A 19307-nucleotide genomic window follows, 5' to 3' on the forward strand; every position below is an offset into this window, starting at 1 on the left:
AGCAGCTGGAGTTCAGGTGCGGGGTGGGGTCTCATTCCCAAAGCTGGGGCTCCCAGGTGGCTGTTCCTCGGCAGCGGGAGGCAGGCACCTCTCCTGGCGGTACCGCAGCCGGGAATTTCCCACTGCAGCTGCAGTAGGTGTTGGTTTACACGCTTTCCTGAAAAACTTTTCATTGCTTTGTCTTCAGCTCCTCATGTGCAGATTCCCGCCCCCTCCCCCCTTTTTTTTTTTTGTCGCTGTTGTGGTTTTTGTTGTTGTTGTTGGGATTTTTTTGAGCGGTTTTTTTTTTCTTTTTGTGTGCTACTGTTGCACGGAACGAACCCCCTAGCTCCCCCGGGGCAGCCCCCCGGCGAGGGCCGGTTCTCCCCGGGGGTCCGGGCGGGTCCGCGTCCCCGGGGCGCGGGGCGGGGCCGGGGGTCGCGGGGCCGCCAGTGCGGCCGGGGTGGGCGCGGGGCAAGATGCCTAAAGCGGCGCTGCCGGGACACCGAGGGGGCCCGCGGCGCTCGGCGCTGGGGTAAGGCCGGGACCGTGGGGGTTCGCCGGGGGGAGCGGGGCTGGGCCGGGGGGAGCACCACGCGGGGGCGACGGCGGGAGCGGGGCCAGGGCCGGGACCGGCACCGCGAGCGGAGCGGAGCGGGACGAGCCGGGCCGCGGCGCCGCCTCCCGGGGGCAGCGGCAGCGCGGAAAGGCCGGCGGCGGCCGGGAGCAGCCGGCGGGAGGCGGCCGGAGCCAGGCGGGAGCGGGCCGGGAGGAGCCGCCATGGAGCGGAAGAGGTGGGAGCGCTCGGCGGGGCCGCCCCGGGCGCGGGGGGGCCGGGCCGGGGGTGCAGCCACAAGTGGAGGGGAAGGGAGCGGGGAGCTGGCCCGGGGCGGCCCCGGGGGGTCGGGGATGCTCGGCCCCCCTCAGGGATGGGGGAGCGCCGGGAGGAGCCCCCGCGTCCCCTCAGAGCGGCTCCTGCCCTGCGGACACTCGGGGCTCTTTATTCTCGAAGGAGCAGCGCGGGGGGTGCTCCTCCTTCCTCGGGGCTCGCTCTGCTGCTTTTTGGGCGTACTTAGGAATTGTGGGGAGGGAGCCTCGGCTGCTCGCGGTGCTGGCCCCGGGGCGGGCTCGGGATGCGCCTTCCCGGGAGTGTGGCTGCGGGGGGAGCCCATGGCCCGGGAGCTGGAGGGTTTCTATTTATAGCCCTGCATGGCTCATATGGCTGTAGGTGGCCATATGGATCCTCCCCGCACCCACGAGGCACCCGCGGGCTGAGGTGTGAAACTCGGGTCCAGCGGGAGCTGGGAACGCAGCAGGAGCTGTCCCTGTGTCCTCACCTGGCCCTGTCTGTCGGGAAAATCCATACCATCAGCTTCTGCCTCTGACACAGAATCCTCACAGGACGGTTTGGGTTGGGAGGCACCTTACAACCCATCTCGTTCCACCCCCTGCCATGGGCAGGGACACCTTCCACTGCACCGGGTGGCTCCCAGCCCCGTCCAGCCTGGCCTGGGACACTTCCAGGGATGGGGCAGCCACAGCTTTAGCTCCAGATTCCATTTTTGGAATCAGGTTATGGTTGTGAGAAAAGGGGGAGTGAACCAGAAAGTGCCATCCTCGAGAAGTGGAGCAGATTCTGCTGCTGCAGCTCGGAGGCTGAGGGCAGGATGAGACCACCAGCAGCAGCTGAAAGCTTCAAAGATCCTGTTTTTCCCAGAACTTGTTTGTTAAGTTGCAGTGTCGGACATGAACTTTAAAAAAAGGGGGAGAGAGAATAAGTAGCATGTTTTTATTCCCAAATTGTTATGGGTTTTCCCTTTGTATCAATTTGGACAGAGATCAAAGGTAGAATAGAGCTTTGTTGCACTAATTTTTGGTTTCTGTTGCATTTTGCATTACCTCAGAGTGGCAGATACAGGTGTGGCAGTTCAGTAATACCTGTGAGAGTTCTGCCTGTTGTTTACCTGGGTGATTGTTCTGTCCAGCTTCCAGGCACGTACAGATGCAGGGAGGGTTTGTGGAAAAACCCCTGTGTGATGTGTGTGTGAGCCAGTCTCTGGCTGGAAATTCCATCTTCCTCGAGGTCTGAGTATCTGGGCAGGTTTTTACAGCCAGTCCTCGAACCTCATCCTGAGGAGGGTTTCTGGCTGATAGGCTGGGACTTGCAGGCTGGATTCAGAGTGAGCAGGAGAAGTGCAGGGATGGAGGATTTCAGGAAGAAAATTGTGTCCGGGGTTTTGTCAAAGTGGCAGGTTGTCTTTGAGAGAGTTCTGGCTCTCTTCAAACTCGGGGTTCTCACACGGGAGAAGGAGAATTCAGTGCTGCTTTATGGGGCTTTTTTCTTCAGAGTGTTTTTCTCCTGAAAGTTTGATGACCAAGTGTCATAAATTTGGGATCGCTGCTTGTCTCTGCCTCAGGATGTTGACATCACTGTGCTGGGAAACTTCACACTCTTGTGTGAAACTTATTTTGTTGAGAATTCCTTACCTTTGCAGCACAAATGTAAGAAGTTGGAATGGAAATGTTTTTAACACTCCTCCAAAGATATTTTGATCAGTACAATCTTTTCCAAAAAAATTGTGGAGCAAAATGCTTTCATGAGTCTGTGCTTTGCCTTTCCTCTGTTGCTCTGGTTTGCCTGCAGGGAAGCTCATTATTTCTCACATGAGAAGGAAACGGCCTCAAATTGCACCAGGGCACGTTTAGGTTGGGTATTAGGGAGATTTTTTTCATGGAAAGGGTTGTAAGGGATTAGAACAGGCTGCCCAGAGCAGTGGTGGCATCATCATCCCTGGAAATATTCAAAAAACGTGGATGTGACACTTGGGGACATGGTTTAATGGTGAACATGGTGGTGGTGCTGGGGTGATGGTTGGATCTGATGATCTTAAAGGTCTTCTCCATCCTTAACAATTCCATGATTCCATGATGCCTGAATTGGGCCCTAGAAAATCATCTGGTTGTAATTGTGTTTGTCCCAAGCTCTTCTTTAGGGATGTGATGCTTCTGGAAATTTGAGAGATTTTGTGTGTCACCAAGTGGGTTTTTTTAGGGGGTTTATTTTTGGTATGGTTGCAGTCCCAGTTGCTGAACCAAGACCCCCCCTGTTGTCCTGCGGGGCAGGGAGCATCATCCCTTGGGAGCATCATCATCCCTTGGGACAGCCCCAAGGGGACAGGGACAGGTCGAGTCCCCGAGGCTGCTCGGTGGGATGGGGCTGTGGATGTGTGGGGTGGACTGTGGCAGCTGGAGGTGCTGCCCACCTGGCCTGGCGTGGTTTTCATGGCCGTGCCAGCCCATCCCAGGATAGCCCAGCTGGGGTTTGGGGCCCCGGGGCAGGGCTGCATCCAGGGTAACGTGGGGATGCTGTGACAGAGATGCCGGCAGTGTTGGTTGTGCGGTGTCTTGGGGTCCCCATCTCCCTGTGAGCACCATCGGGAGCTCCTGCAGCCCTCCAGGAGCCCCTGGTGCCAGGATTTGCCTGGAGCTGGGGGGAGAAGTAAGGGAGGGAGCACGATGGAAAGCAAGAAAGAATCGTGTTGTGTTCTTCCCTTGCCCCATCCAGCAAGGCTCTGAGTGTCTGCTCTCAGTGCCCCGTTTTCCCTGGGCTGTTCCTGCCTCCATTCCTTCCAGAGGCACGCGGTGCCTGGGTTTGCTCACGGTTGTTTTTCGGTGGGTTTTTTTTTTTTGCCTTTTGTCCCTTGCTTCCCAAGTTGTGCAGATCCTGTGCAGGCTAAATGGGAGAGCGGAGGGGAGGAGACTGTGATGAGGGAGGAGGGGAGCGGGCCTGGGCAGCCGCTCTCTCCTTAAGGATATAAGGCAGGAAACAAAGGGTGAGCTGCACATGGAGAGCAGGGGCACCTGGCAGGCCTGGCCCTTCAATAGGCTGCTCCGAACGCGCCTTAATCTGCCTGGAAAAGTCTGGGAATGAGAGCTCGGGGTGGGTCCCGGCAGCCAGGTCTGTTTTGTTAGCGGCCCAAGTGAATAAAGCCCCGGAGCTGGTGATGGACGAGCGTGGAAAATCCTTTGCAACTTGTAAACTCCTTTGCAACTTGGCCGTGTCCTTGCCATTCACACAGGGGAACTGTGGCAGAGCCTAATTCGGGAGCTCGGGATCAATCCGGGCTCTCAGCGTTGCTGCCTGGGGGTGTTACAGAGCAGAGGTTGGGCTTTGCAGCTTTGTACCAAAATGTCTCGTTTCTGAGCCTCTTTGTGCAAAACCAGGAGTGCAGAAGGAGGTAAATTCTGTATTTTCTGACATTTAAAGGGCGCTTCAACAGGGCTCAGAGTTCTGTGGTACTGGGGGAGTTTCTGTGTGTCCTGGCATGCATCAGGAATCCCGCTCGAGTTTTGGGTTCCTCTCGCCCCCCCCGACACCTCTGACCCTCCCAGGTGTGTGTAGGTGCCCCAGTGTCCTGCATGGTCCTGCCAGGGGGTCCCCAGGAGCTCCAGGGCACCCCGTCCCTTCCTTTCTCAGTTCACTGTCACCTTTTGGTCATAGCTTTGCTCCCTGGTCTGCTGTTGTCCCAGAGAGCCTGGGAATGTTCCTGCCTTTTGCAAGACCTAATCAGAATAAAAGTTTTTCTTCTGAACATTTCAGTGCTTTTCCTTTGGGCCAAGCTTCCCCAGGAAGAGACAGGACTCTCAGTCATTTCAGGTGGGTTTTTTGAGACTCTGAGCAGCTTTTCAGTTCTTCCTTGCAAAATGACCACAGCACATACTAAACACACAGAGATGAAGGGCTCTGTTCACTTAAAATCCTGTCTTTGACTGTACTGACTGTTCTGGAAGTTACTCTGCACTTTAATGCATTATTTTTAAACCTGCTAAGACACTAAACCCTAAATTAGAGCAGCAGATCTTGGAAGAGAAGCAGTGCCATGTTCTTCATGTAGCAGGAGCTTTTCTTCCTGGCTTCACTGGCAGCGCCAGCTCTGCCCTAAAGCTGCTGGAGTTGCTTATTCCTCTCTCTGGATTGAGGCAAATAGCTCCCTTTATCGTTTGAAAAAGTGATTCACAGATTTGGGGCTGGACACAGCCTCTGTTCCTTGGTCCTACTCTTTGTTGTCTCCTGGCCCAAGCGCAGCTCCACGGGGAGCTGGTCCAGCTGAGGAATAACCAGTGGGGGAGTGTTTCCTCCTCCTCCCCTGCCCTCCAAAGATGGATTATTTTCCTCAGCTGGTTCATTTGCATGAACACTGGGCTGTGTGAGCAGTGGTGGTGGCAGGGAGGAGATCCAGGCAGGATAAGCAGCTTGGGAGCAGTTGGAGCCAGGAGCTTCCTAAGCAGATGCTGTGTGGGATCACCACAACCTTTCAGTCTTAACTCTGAGAGACTTTTTCTAATTTCAGTTTTAGTGTAATTTATATTAAATTGATGTCAGTTTTTGGAGACCTTTTAATACTTTGGTACTTTCTGTGTTTGGGTTTTTTTTTTAATCTATTTTTTTGCATGCATAGCCTGACTTAGCCTAATTGCTTTGTTACTGTCCTGTACCAGAAATTCTCTGCTTATGCTGGTTTTCCCCTAATAAAGCTTCAGGGCAGGAGACATAACGTGAAAATAGACTTTTCCTTTTGTTTTGTTGTTGTTAAGACCCTGGTAAGGTTATCAGTATCTCACCAGTGTGAGATAAGGTGGTAACTGGCATTTTTGGTCTTAAAATGCCTTCCAGCCCATTAAGCTTTGATAGTGGGATGGGTATACAGGGCATGAGCTCCTGGATGTGAACTAGGGCTTGAATATGCAAGTTGCAAAGTGGAGAAAACCAGAAGTGAGAGTAATTGTCAGATTAAAGAGACGTTGTTAGGGTGCTCAGTGAGAAGGTGAAGAATACTTGGTGCTTATTGTCTTTACAGTCCTACACTGCAGCCATAACACACTGGCTTATTTTTGCTTTATGAATAAAAAAAAAAGCTTATGATGTTGGATTATTAAAAAAAAAAAAAAAACCCAAAAAACCCCAAAGGAAACATCAATAAAGATGTGGAATAATTTGTGCCTGCTCTCTGGGTTGAGTCTTTGTGGAAAAGAATCTCTCTTCCCTTTTGCCATTAATGGAAGGTTTTACACGGTTTTGACATTTGTCTTTGCATCACTTTGTGATTCTGTGTTTTGCAGCCTGGCAGTAGTTAACTTCTGGTTTTCTCTTCTGAAGTCTTCAGGATGCTACAAAAGACATAGAACCAAACCTGAATGTACTGTTCAAGGGGCAGGGAGAGGAGACAAGGAGCATTTTTGGTGCTGGTCAAATGCAACAGTCCTGAGAGAAAAAATTATACTCAAAAATGGGCATTTACTATGAGAGACAGCTGAATGAAAAGTGAATCTGTGCTGAGATCTCCCGTGGTGGTTACTGTGTGCATTATGCTACATTTGTTTATCTGATCAGAACCTTCCTCTTGACATATAAAAACATTTTAACTTAATCTCTGTGTTCCACATGAGAAGGAGTCAATATGAAAGCATCTCAGATTTGAATGTCAGCTTCATTCTGGAAAGTCCAGCATGTGTTTTTCAGGATGGCAATAAAAACTCTCCCTCCTGAGTTGTGGAGGTGCAGAGGGTTGAGGTTTCCCTGCATGTGTCTGTGGTGTGTTTTTTGCAGCCCCAGTGGGAAGAAGTTCCGCAGCAAGCCGCAGCTGGCGCGGTACCTGGGCAGCTCCATGGACCTGGGCACCTTCGACTTCCGCACGGGGAAGATGCTGATGAACAAAATGAACAAGAACAGGCAGAGGATGCGCTACGACTGCTCCAACCAAGCCAAAGTGAGACTGGGAGGCACTGCTGCTCCCCCTCCCTCCCTCCCTGCTGTGCCACTGCCAGAGCAGTCTGGGAGAGAGGGAAAATGCAGCAGTTCATAACTGGAGTGGGAATTGGAGCTGTGTCAGAACAGCTCTGGTGGTGGGGGTTGGACAAATGCTGCTCCCAGGGGATTGGTGCTGTGGAGGAGAGTTGTGTCACTGCTCAGTCTTCTGTGGAGGAGGACAGGGAAGAGACTGTCACCTTCCTCAATTCCCAACACAAGAAAGGCATTGATCTGTGGGAATGAGTGCAGAGGAGCCCCTCTGCTCTGGAGCCAGGCTGGCAGAGCTGGGGGTGCTCACCTGGACAAGAGAAGGCTCCAGGCAGAGCTCAGAGCCCCTTGCAGGGCCTGAAGGGGCTCCAGGAGAGCTGCAGAGGGACTGGGGACAAGGCCTGGAGGGACAGGACACAGGGAATGGCTCCCACTGCCAGGGGGCAGGGCTGGATGGGATCTTGGGCAGGAATTGTTCCCTGTGAGGGTGGGCAGGCCCTGGCACAGGGTGCCCAGAGCAGCTGTGGCTGCCTCTGGATCCCTGGCAGTGCCCAAGGCCAGGCTGGATGGGGCTTGGAGCAGCCTGGGACAGTGGGAGGTGTCCCTGCCTATGGCAGGGGTGGCACTGGATGGGCTTGGAGTCCCTTCCAACTCAAACCATTCCATGATTCTGTAATCCCCCTCCCTGGAGTGTGAGCTCACCTCCTCCAGCACAATCTGCTCCAGAGCCTCACATTTCCTGGAGCTGTGCAGCAGCTCTGCCCTGCCCTTGCCTTTGGTTTGAGAGGAGAGGAGGGATTTGGGTGCACAGGGGTGAGGAGATGCTGCAGCTCCTGCCAGTGACTCATGGAGCTCCCCCGGGCTGTGCTGCTGACCCAGCTTTGGCACTGGTGGAAGGGGAGGTGGCATTTGGGGCAAAAAGCATGAGAGGGAAGAGGGCTGTGAGTCCTATTTGTAGAACAAAATAAAAGATTCTCTAGCTGCTGATTCAGATTGTTGAGGTGTCAGGATGGCAGTGACAGGCTCCCTGTCTGGATTGATTGTCCCAAGTCATTCCTAAGGATCTTCATCAGATGCTAAAATCTTTCTCAGAACCCAGCAGCTGCTGTGTATGCACCTAAACACTGAATGTGGAAAAGGCACAATGCTCATTTTTGAAATACATCAGCCAGTCAAGGATCATCATCACGAGAGTGCTGGGAACATTTCTTACAGACCTGGTGCTGCAGTGATATTTTGAGACCTGCCTTGAGGCAGAGACCAGCAGCTCACACACCTCTCAAGCTAAATATTCTGCCCAAAACTCTCAATAAATGTACAAATGTTATCACTGGCTTCTGAAAGGATTAGCACCCAGATGGTTCAGAATTATATTTGTCCTGAATACATCTTTTCTACATCTCATGAATAAATCTGTGAAGCAGACACAGTGTTTGCATCCCTGAGAACAAAGTGTGTCCTACAGCCATTCCAAGAGTTGTGTGTTGGATTTTGGGAATGAGGAGCAGCCTTCCTATGCTTCCCCTAACAGAAAATGCAGTCATGTAGTGCAAAATTGATTATGAGCTTCACTTAAAAGCTGAGCTTTGTTCAGAACCAAAGGTAAGAAAGGGATTCAGCTTTCAGTGATGTTGGTTTGTTTATTGGTCACAAGTGGATTTAGAAGGAGTAGTTTGGAGTGGTTTCTGGATGCAGAAACCAGCCTAAATCCCTGCTTGTAATTTTCTAATTTATTACAAATATCGTGTTGTAATCTTCTCTTTTAGTGATTACATGTGGTTTGTTCTGACTCCTAAAGCCATTAAAAATGGGAGTAAAACTGATGTGTGTGAGCTCACATGGGAGGAGGCTGCTATGTTAAACAGAATGAGTGGAAAACTTTGATAGGTCTAAGGCAAGATTTGAATTTAGTTATGTATTTTTAGCAGCCTAACTTGTATAACTTGAGATTAGACAAGATTAGGAGCCCAGGACCTGTTCCCTGCTGCACTTTTTTGTGGCTGTAGTAGCATTTTACCAAACTGAAACTATTTTTGTGGATTTTTCCTTTTCTTTGTGTGTGAAACAGGGCAAGCCTGATTTGAACACAGCCCTGCCTGTGAGACAGACAGCCTCTATCTTCAAACAGCCCGTCACAAAGATCACAAACCACCCCAGCAACAAGGTGAAGAGTGACCCTCAGAAAGCTGTGGACCAGCCCAGGCAGGTAAGGCTGAGAAACTCCTGGATTTCCTGCTGGGAGGATCCCAAAATAATCTGCTTTAATTTTGTGATGCTGAACAAATACTCCCTGGCAATTCCTGATCTCTGGCACTTCAGAATTTAGAAAAAATCTGATCTTCAGGAGCTGTGGCTTGCAGTGCTCCCAGCTCTTGAAATCAGAACAAATCCCATTCCCAACTGTAGTTATGGACTCTGCAGACTGGGATTTGCAAACTCTAGCCTTTGGTTCGATCCCAACTCTGTTGTAGCTAAACCTGAATTTCCTTCATGCTGAAATTAAGCATTATGTACAAAATTATTCAGACATTGTAGCCACTTCAGAGGACACTTAGGTTTAGAGTCACTGTCAGATGCTGCAGTTGTGTTGTGTAAGAATTCCATGTTCCATTAAATCCACGTTCCTGCATGGATCCCATCCAGTGTGGTGTTCATTGCAGTGTGAGGGACTGCACGTTAGTAGCAGTAAACTCTGCTTTATAAGATCATAAATTCACTTAGAATGTTATTGTTCACACACAATCAAAGTGTTTTTCTTACCATAAGGTGTATTTGCAGGCAAGAGAGCACACCAAAATTAAAGGAAAGGGTGCTCAGGACAAGGGAAGGTAAAGTAAGCTGTACCTGTTGGAACACTGAAAACCTTTTCTGAAAACTTCAAAAAACAGTTTTTGAAGGCAGATTTTAAGAATTTAATAAACTTAGTTCAACTAGAACCTGTGAGATAGAATTTATCTGAAATGGGTGGAGGTTTTGGTGGTTGGGGTGGGTTTTTTTCTGTTTTTTAAGCAGTTTGGCAGGGTCTTACCATGGTTTTCTGGGGAAGCAGATCCTGTTGACAGTGTTGTTGCTATTCCTGCAGCTTTTATAGTTAAGGCAATAAAAGAGAGCAGTAAAGATAAAATGCCCTCTCCCAGTTCTGAGCTGGATTTGTGTTCCTGTTTAAGGTATTTTACTGGGCTGCAGAATATTTTGACTTTTTCTCAGCAGACTCCAGATGTTTCTGCAAAATTTGAAAGTAGTGCCAAGTCCCATCATGCACTGGCTTAAAAATCCCAGAATCTCAGAATTCTTGGGGGCTGGAAGGGATCTTAAAGATGATCCCATTCCACCCTCCTCCCATGGTAGGGAAACCTTGCACTATCCCAGGCTGCTCCAAGCCTCATCCAGCCTGGCCTTGGACTAATCCAGGACTGGAGCAGCCATAGCTGCTCTGGGTAACAAAAACAAACAAACAAACAACAAACAAAAAAACCCAACAAAACAAACAAAAAATCACTTATGGAATATCCAGTGGAATATCCAGCCTGTGTTTGGGCTGTGACTGCCCTCATTCCCCTTTTTGGAAAAGTCATGTGGGGTCAGTTGCACTTGGATTTTGACAGGCAGGAAAAAGGGGTGGGATATGCATGGACTGTTTGAGGTGAGTTCTTGATTTCTCAAAACCTCAGTAAAAATGTGGCTTTGCAAGACAGTTGATCCTCCAGCTGTGTGTTGCTATCCTCCTGATATTTCTCCTGCATCTCCTGCAGAATTAAAGGTGTGTCAAGGTGATCTATTTTACCACACCACACATTCCAGTGCTTTTAAGCCATGGGAGAACCTGTGACTCAAAATCTGGTAAAGGAGAGACATGGGGGAAAGGACCAAACTGAAGGGAGAAAATAGTACTTTACCTTGAATACAGTTCTTGCATTCCTTCACTTCCTGTGGGATACATAGGAGAGAAGCAGGGTGCAAACAAGGCTGTCTCACACTGTGGGCTTCAGCTGGAAGTCAGCAAGCCTGGCCTTGCTGCTGCAGCTCAGAGCAGTCAGAGTTCCAGGCCCTGGAAGAAAAGAGAGTTTTCCAAGGCAGCAAATTTGGAGAGAGGAGTTGTGGGGCTGTGTTGGAACCCTGGTTACTGAGAATTCCAGCCTTTCTGTGCTGCCAGGCACTGACCCCCAGGAGAACGCTACATCTGACCTGAGGCTGTGGAGAAGGCTTCCAAAATGGAATGATAGAACTGGGATTGTGGTGTGGAGTTTGAATAGAAGTGTGTGATATCACAGGGTGGGAAACTTAAAGCAAGATGGAGGCTTTAGCAAGATGGAGGCTGGTCCTTTTCACCTTCTTCTCCATGGGTTTGGGTGGTTTTGTATAATTGGATAAAAAAATCCACATTGTGGCCATGGGTGATTGGTTATTTGGTAAAAAATAAAAATAATTTAGGTGTCATGTCTTAATTGGACAGTTTATCCTTGTAGAGAGAGGTAGGGCTCCATTTTTAATTTATTGGAGTGAAGTGATGTAGAACTCAGGGTTTGTGAGACTGTAACATAGATAAGAACTAACAAACATCAGAGTCCAAAGAAGAAATACCATCTCACACATCTGGCAAAAAGAATTAGGGCTCAGCAGGGCTGATGGGCAGTGGGGGTTGTGCCTGCTGTTGGAGGTGGCTGATCCCTTCTGTGGTAAATGCACATTAAAGTGTCCTCAGCACTGCTGTTCCCTGTCTGCACAGGAAGCAGGGATTTTGTGGAGCTGTCACTTCCATTCCTGGTTGTGCAGTAACCACCAATAACCACCTGCTTTGACTGCAGCTCTTCTGGGAGAAGAAGTTGAGTGGACTGAATGCCTTTGACATTGCAGAGGAGCTGGTGAAAACAATGGACCTTCCCAAAGGGCTGCAAGGTAATCAGAGGCTGCCCTTCACTCAGGGCTGGCATTTGGCACCTGGCAGGGAGTGAAGGTGCTGGGGGTGAGCTCCCTGTTCCCAGAGCCTGGCAGGGCTGTGGCCATTCCTGCTGCAGCAGGAGCTGGAGTGCTTGCCTGGGGTCCCAGTGCCCTCTGTGCTGGGGGGACACTGGAGCAAAGCCTCTCAGCATTTTTGGGGATTGATTTTCCAGAAACAGCAGAGCATCTCAGATTGCTGTTTGGGTTGGAAGGGACCTTAAAGCTCATTCTGTTCCACCCCCTGCCATGGCAGGGACACCTCCCACTGTCCCAGGCTGCTCCCAGCCCTGTCCAGCCTGGCCTTGGGCACTGCCAGGGATCCAGGGGCAGCCACAGCTGCTCTGGGCACCCTGTGCCAGGGCCTGCCCACCCTGCCAGGGAACAATTCCTGCCCAAGATCCCATCCAGCCCTGCCCTCTGGCAGTGGCAGCCATTCCCTGGGTCCTGTCCCTCCAGGCCTTGTCCCCAGTCCCTCTGCAGCTCTCCTGGAGCCCCTTCAGGCCCTGCAAGGGGCTCTGAGCTCTCCCTGGAGCCTTCTCTTGTCCAGGTGAGCACCCCCAGCTCTCTGAGCCTTGTTCAAGCAGAAAGGAAACCTCTTCCTTTGCCAGTTTGGTGGTTTTTATTTTCTTTTTGGCTGTAACAGAATGAGGAGCTGCTCTAAGTTGCAATACCTTTGGAGAGCTGCAAAGGTGCTGTTAGAAGCATTTAGGTCTGAGATTTATGTCGTGTGAGCTTTCCAACTGACAGCCTGTGCTTTGCCATTAAAATTTAATTGCCATTGTCCTGATTTCCTGCTCCCTGCCTGGGGCAGTGCTGCTTATGGATTTCCCTCCCCCTTGCAGGGGTTGGCCCCGGCTGCACGGACGAGACTCTGCTCTCTGCCATCGCCAGTGCCCTGCACACCAGCACCATGCCCATCACTGGGCAGCTCTCTGCAGCCGTGGAGAAGAACCCTGGGGTCTGGCTGAACACCTCCCAGCCTCTCTGCAAAGCCTTCATGGTGACTGATGAAGATATCAGGTAGGAACTGGAAATAGCACTTGCTGTTCTGGAACGAGGTTCCTTGTGCTCAAACAGTGCTTTGCTTTTCTTTCTGAATGTCTGATGGAGCACTGTGCCTTGGGAATGGATTGAAATGGCTCTCTAGCAAGAGAGTAGACAAAAGTAGTTACATGAAGCTCTGTCATGTGCTTAAAGCCCACTATTTTTTATTTTGGCCATGCTCAGTTACTCTGGAATTTCAGGCTCATGTTTGTTTTTTCTGTCAAGTTTCCTTTTATCTACAGAAGTGTCTGTGTTGAGGGAACCTCAACTGAGGCACCTCTGTGCAGAGATGGCATTGGAGAAATCCTGTACAGAGGGACTGGATTCTTTTCACCTTCTTCTGTGTCAGTAAATTAATTAAATAAAATTTATGGATTGACCAAACCCAAGCCATGCCTGCTGTGGTGACAGGGAGCAAGGATGCAATTTATTCTGCTATAGATTGCTTTAGTAATGAAGTCTTCTTAAAACAGGATTGGTCAAACTCAGCTTTAAGCTTTTGATGGAGAACTGAATATGCCAAAGGCCTGCAGCATGCAATTTGCATTCATTAAGTGTTTAAAGGCAGTCCTTGCTTTGACTGCTTGATAAATGGTTTGGAATTGCAGGATGACTTTTCTGGGCTTGATTGAAACATAAACGATCAGGAAAAAAAGTCTGTTTGTAACTTTGATGTCCTGTGGCTGAGCTGAAATAGGAGCCCCATGAGCCACTGATTGTTGATCACTTCTTTGCTGTGTCTTTGACTTCTTAGGGTTGGGACTCAAAAGGAAAATGAGCAGAAAGAAATGGCCTGAAACTTAATTTTCTCCAGTCTTGTTTTTGAAAGTCTGTGCAGGGTAGGCTGACCTGTTAGATATTAGTAGTAGGAGTTAAAAATCAGCATTAGGCTAAAAAAAAAAAAAAAAAAAGTCAGCTGCTAGATTAGTCAAATTTCAGCCAGAAATTAACAGGTGCAGGACACAGAATAGAAATACTGGGCAAATTTTTAAAGCAGTTTTCATCTTCACTCAGAGCACAGTGCCAGGTGGGGGTTTTTGGGTTCTTTTCTTGTTATACAGTGGTGTTCTTAGAGGGCTTTTCCACTCCATGCTTGCCTCATGTTGGGGGGATTGCAGACTCTTTTCCCTTGACAGGGGCAGCCTGGGGGCTGATGTTGGCTGTCCCTTGTGTTGGGCAGGAAGCAGGAGGAGCTGGTGCAGCAGGTGAGGAAGAGGCTGGAGGAGGCCCTGATGGCTGACATGCTGGCCCACGTGGAGGAGATCGCCAGGGATGGGGAGCCTCCCTCGGAGAAAGAAGGAGCAGAGGAGGAGGGAGAAGAAGAAGAGGAGGAGGAGGAGCAGGACCATGACCAGGAGATGGAAAATGTATAGTCCAGGTAGGGTGACAGTGCTGTTTGTCACCTTAAACACTGGGGACAGGAAGGTTTTCAGGAGGATTAATTAATCCTCCTGATTATATTGATATTAATCAATATTAATATTGATTAATATTAAATATTGATGAATCTTCACTTTTTAGCCTGGGCTTTGGAAGGTGTTGAGGCCTTGGAGACAGGAAGGTTTTCAGGAGGAACCTTAAATATTGATGAATCTTCACTTTTTAGCCTGGGCTTTGGAAGGTGTTGAGGCCTTGGGTCAGGAATGGGGGAGGTGGGCATGAGAGCCCAGCTGCAGAGCTGCCCCAGCCCTGGGGAACAGCAGCAGGAGGACGTGGAGCTGCTGGAGCCAGGCCAGAGGAGGCCACGGAGATGCTGCCAGGGCTGGAGCCCCTCTGCTCTGGAGCCAGGCTGGCAGAGCTGGGGGGGCTCACCTGGACAAGAGAAGGCTCCAGGGAGAGCTCAGAGCCCCTGGCAGGGCCTGAAGGGGCTCCAGGAGAGCTGCAGAGGGACTGGGGACAAGGCCTGCAGGGACAGGACACAGGGAATGGCTGCCACTGCCAGAGGGCAGGGCTGGATGGGATCTTGGGCAGGAATTGTTCCCTGGCAGGGTGGGCAGGCCCTGGCACAGGGTGCCCAGAGCAGCTGTGGCTGCCCCTGGATCCCTGGCAGTGCCCAAGGCCAGGCTGGGCAGGGCTGGGGAAGGCTGTGGAGCACCAGGAGAGACTGAGAGATCTGGGGGGGGCTCAGCCTGGAGAAAAGGAGGCTCAGGGTTCATCCTCAGTTGTCTCAGCCTGGCTCTGTAGGCTGATCAACTCCGTAAGATGAACTTAGTGGCCTCCTCTGGAGCCTCTGAGACAAGAATCAAGAATGTGGTGAGGGAAAAAAGGGACTTTTTAGGATGAATAGCAGAAGAGCTCCTTTGGAGGGAATGGGGATTTCAGGTAGGAGGAAGATTGATTTTGTTAAGCAATCCTTGAAGCTTGAGGATTGATTACAATGTGCAATCTGCTTGGCCTTTGGGAGAGCTCATCTTTTATCTGGGCTCTTTTTTCCCATTTTCCCCTATCACCAGCAGTAGCTTTATTTGGACAGTGAATACCTTGAATTCCTTTCTGCTTTAGAGGTCTGGCAACAGGCAGGAGCCAGAACAAACTGACTGCTGCAGGTGAAACCCAGGAGATAAAGACATGGATGTGCTATGACAGTGGGATTTCTCCTTTTAAGAAAAGATAGAAAAGTTCTTTTTCAGTTACAAGGTCTTTGTTTTTCCTCTTTCAGGGAGTTCCATCTAAGAATTCCCAGTATAAACCCATTCAGCAGGGTCAGCACAACCAGTCACAGAGCCAAGAGTGCACCATCAGTCCAACTGTACCCTAGAGCCTTTGGATGGACTTCAGGAAACATGGAAGCTGATGGTTCATTCATTGCAGGGGAGTTCTGCAGATGGAACTTGACTGAGCTCTACTCCCCTTCCTTTTTCTAAAGGGGTAGGGTGATTGGGAATGCAAAAGTGGGAGGGATAAAGAATATCACATGGTGGGGAGGGAAAATCCTAGGAACTGAATTTGCTGGCTCTTTTTTTGGGTTTGTTTTTTTTTTTTTTTTGGTATTACTTTTTGTGGGTCAGTGCTGGGTGATACATTTTTAAGCTTTTCTATCAAAGTACTTTTGATGACCCACAGAAACAATTTTCTCTCTAACCCAAGGGAGGGAGATGCTGTTTCACTCCTTGGCTACTCTGCTGTGGGCTACCTGTTTGTACCTGACTCTAGGGAGGTCATTTCATGTTGTGAATGGTTCATTCCATGTGTGAATTGCTGTTTCCTCACAAGACCACATTGGTCTTGGAAGGGTTTGGCAGTGTGGTGTCAGAGCTGAGCTGCCAGTGCCTCTCCCACCTGAGCTGGGGTGAGGAGGGGAGGCTGCACTCGAGGACTTGGGCTGCCAGCTCTGGGAATTGGGGTGTTTGGTGATTCCACACCACAGTTTGGATACAGAGCTCTGTGTGTCCAGACATTTGCCTCCAAGACTCTGTTCAGAATATACCCAGCCTGAGGTATATTTTTCTTTGGTTTAAGTCCAGTCAGAAGGACTTTCTCAATTGGGGATGGAAGGATGACTCATTTCTGACTGACAATGAGGAAAACTTCCTCCTTTTTCTCTTCTGGTGCCAAGAACCTGCCCTCTGTTCCTCAGTGTGGAGGGAAGGGGATCCATTCCAACAGGTGTGACTACACACCTGCTTTTGTGTGCAGTAATGTTCTGACCTCTTTAAAAAAAAAAAAAAGGTAAAAGGTTGATTTTTCTATAATTGATATCTAAAAAACGAATTTAAAGCTTTTTATTAAGTATTGAATCTTTCTTATTTGCATGTGCAGTGAAGTGACCAGCATTTTGTGTCAAAAATTGGATTGATGTGAAACCTGCCTTAATGTGTTTATAAGTATTGGGCTTCACCATGGGTACCTTGATTGATCCCTCAGTCTCTTCCAGTACATCTTTGAGCATATTGGGGTTACTTGTGGCTAAAAATGGATTTCTCTGGGAGGGGAGACAGGAGAGGGGAGGAAGAAGAGAATTGATAGCTTGGGGAATGTGTTGACTGGGTTGCAAAATTATTTTAGTCTTAGGGTATCCATTGCATAAGCAGTGCATGGACATCTCAGCTGAGAGAACACTACAAAGTGGTGCATTAAATATTGTGCCACCAACCAATTGTGCAAGTTGTTGGTATCCCAAAACTTGGGGAAGAAAGTAGCTCCCAGAGCCTTTATTGTATGAGAAAGATTAGCAGGGACAGCCAGGGGGCAGGGAATTGCCTTTGGGAGTAGTGCAGCTTAGTGATCCCTGAAAAATATCTCATGCCAAAGTGATTGATCCTTTATTCACTTCTCTTAAAGGTTTGAAAACACAAGATTGGTTGATATTGCTCATTTGAGTACTGCAAGGAGACTGAATTGTACTTTGCTGATGTTCTGCCAGGTGCTGCTTTGGGGAGCTTTACCTGGCACTGCAGGCAGCGACCATTATTTTCTTTTCTGAACAGTCTGTTACAGTTACTACTCTGTAAATCTGTCCTCTTGTAAGTCATGGTGTTGAATTAAATGTTTCTCACAAAGAAGAGGTTCTTCTAGTCTGCCTCAAGCCCGTACCTGAAGTTTTGTGCTCTGCCCTTTCCACTGCTCCCAGTGGAGATGCTCTGGGGGTTCAGCTGTGGCTCCAGTCTGAGGTTTGGATCTTGGTTTGGAGCCTGGCAGAGGGCAGTGTGGAGGGAAACCTGTGGAAAGCAGTTCATTCTTGTTGCAGAATCCTCTCCTGTGTGCCCACCATGGGAGAAGCTGCCAGGGTGTCCCATCTCTTGGGCAGGTTGGTGATAAGAGTCACAGAATTGTTAAAGTGGGAAAAGACCTTTGAGATAACAAAGTCCAGCCATCAGCCCAGCACCACCACATTCACCTCCAAACCATGTCCCCAGGTGTCACATCCACACTGCTTTTGGACACTCCCAGGGATGAGGACTCCACCACTGTCCTGGGCAGCCTGTGCCACGGCTGGACAACCCTTTCTGATGTGTGAAAAAAAAATCCCTATTATTCAATCCAAACCTTCCTGGTTCAGGTTGAGTCTGTTCCCATATGGCCCTTTGGATCTCAGCTCCAGCAGTTCATATCCCACCCCAGAGGTGTCCCTGTGGCCAGAGCAATCCTATTCTGACACTGGCTTTTGGAAAACTTGTTTAGTATCTGGTGATGTCTTTATCTACTTTTACTTGGATCTAAACATACCATTGAGGCACCCTACCACAGGTGATTGAGATGTTGACACTCATATTTTGATACACTGAATACCAATTTAAATTGCTGCCAACTCTCCTGTTTCATCCCCCCACCCCTTTCCCAGTTCAACTCTCTTTCCTTCAGTTTACAAAGTTTATGATGCTTTCATTGATATGGAGGATTTGCTTGTGCAAAGTGCCAAAGAAGGACCCAGGACTCCTTTCAGAGCCAGAGAAAGTGAAATAACTACCTGCTTACCAAGGTGAGGAAATGAAATGTTTGTTTTCACTGACCATGATATCTGTTTCATGTTGCTGCAATAACAACTGGATTAGTTGGTCTTATCTCAGCCCTGGACATGACTGACAGGCATAAAGCTTCTGCCATCATCAAATCTATCCCCAGGGTGGAGAAAGCAGCTTGTTTGAGGTACAACTTGTTAGGCACATGATTAGCAAATAATGTACTTAAGAGCAATTGAGTGCAAATGGGGCAACACTTATATTTCATTAATTAATATTCTATGCTGCATAGGGTGTTGATGGCTACAGTTTTTTCCTCTCCACTTTGTTTTATAGAACTTCAAGATTTAAAGGGAATGTCATTATCTTGTTGTTTGGGGAGTGTTATTTTTACTGAATTCTAGCTGGATTAAATTTGGTACAAACCATAGAATGAATTGGAATGGATATTGGTGCAGTCTGGATTTGGCCAGCAGAGCTCTTGGAGGTGGTTCTGCCCAGGAAAAGTTGGCTCGATTCACATCTGAAATTGAACTTGCTGAACTGGCTGTTGAGCAAGGAAAGGGAGGAGTTTTCTTGCTTGTAAACTCAGCCCAGCAGGAAGAGAAGAGAGCCAGGGATGACATGGCTGGACTCTGGGAGTGCAGGCTTGTTCAACCCTGCCTGGGGAGGCTCTGATGTCGTGGCTGGGAGTTTGGGTTGGAAAGGACCTCCAAGCTCATCCAGTGCCACCCCCTGCCTTGGCAGGGACACCTTCCACTGTGGCCTTGGGCACTGCCAGGGATCCAGGGGCAGCCACAGCTGCTCTGGGCACCCTGTGCCAGGACCTGCCCACCCTCACAGCCAGGAATTCCTGCCCAATATCCCATCTGAATTCTCATTGCTGTTCTGGGGGATATGAATGAAGCAGGACACCTGGAAGGACTCCTGAGTCAGGTGCTTTTGTCTTGCTTTAAGGAGGGACCATTCTGTCTGGACTGATTGTCCTGCTCCTTGGAAAGAGTGTGGGGTAATGTGTTTAAAGGGGGAGGAGGCAGGAGAATGCTTAATGGAGAGAAAGGAAGTTTTTTGGTAATAACTCTCCAGTCAGGAAATCCTAGTTCTTTGGGATTATGTGCATAAGAACAATCTCCAAGAGTCCAGATGCCCAT

At 49.4% G+C, this 19307-nt stretch overlaps 1 protein-coding gene across 3 annotated transcripts; it reads left to right on the forward strand.

The window, feature by feature from the left end:
- The first annotated feature begins 400 nt into the window (after nucleotides 1–400).
- Nucleotides 401–17256, forward strand: MBD3 (methyl-CpG binding domain protein 3). 3 transcript variants are annotated; one of them, XM_041423627.1, is made up of 8 exons: nucleotides 401–514; nucleotides 4580–4636; nucleotides 6587–6746; nucleotides 8844–8981; nucleotides 11581–11671; nucleotides 12556–12733; nucleotides 13938–14135; nucleotides 15417–17256. In XM_041423627.1, the coding sequence occupies exons 1-7, from the start codon at nucleotides 459–461 to the stop codon at nucleotides 14128–14130; spliced, it is 873 nt and encodes a 290-aa protein (XP_041279561.1). In that variant the 5' UTR covers nucleotides 401–458; the 3' UTR covers nucleotides 14131–14135; nucleotides 15417–17256. The 3 variants fall into 3 exon arrangements, with proteins under 3 accessions (XP_041279561.1, XP_041279572.1, XP_041279580.1); XM_041423638.1 differs by lacking the exon at nucleotides 401–514 and adding an exon at nucleotides 600–773; XM_041423646.1 differs by lacking the exons at nucleotides 401–514; nucleotides 4580–4636 and adding an exon at nucleotides 753–773.
- The last annotated feature ends 2051 nt before the right edge of the window (nucleotides 17257–19307 follow it).

This window comes from Onychostruthus taczanowskii, unplaced genomic scaffold (assembly GCF_017590055.1).
Source record: "Onychostruthus taczanowskii isolate IOZ18803 unplaced genomic scaffold, ASM1759005v1 scaffold110, whole genome shotgun sequence".
Taxonomy (NCBI): Eukaryota; Metazoa; Chordata; class Aves; order Passeriformes; family Passeridae; genus Onychostruthus; species Onychostruthus taczanowskii.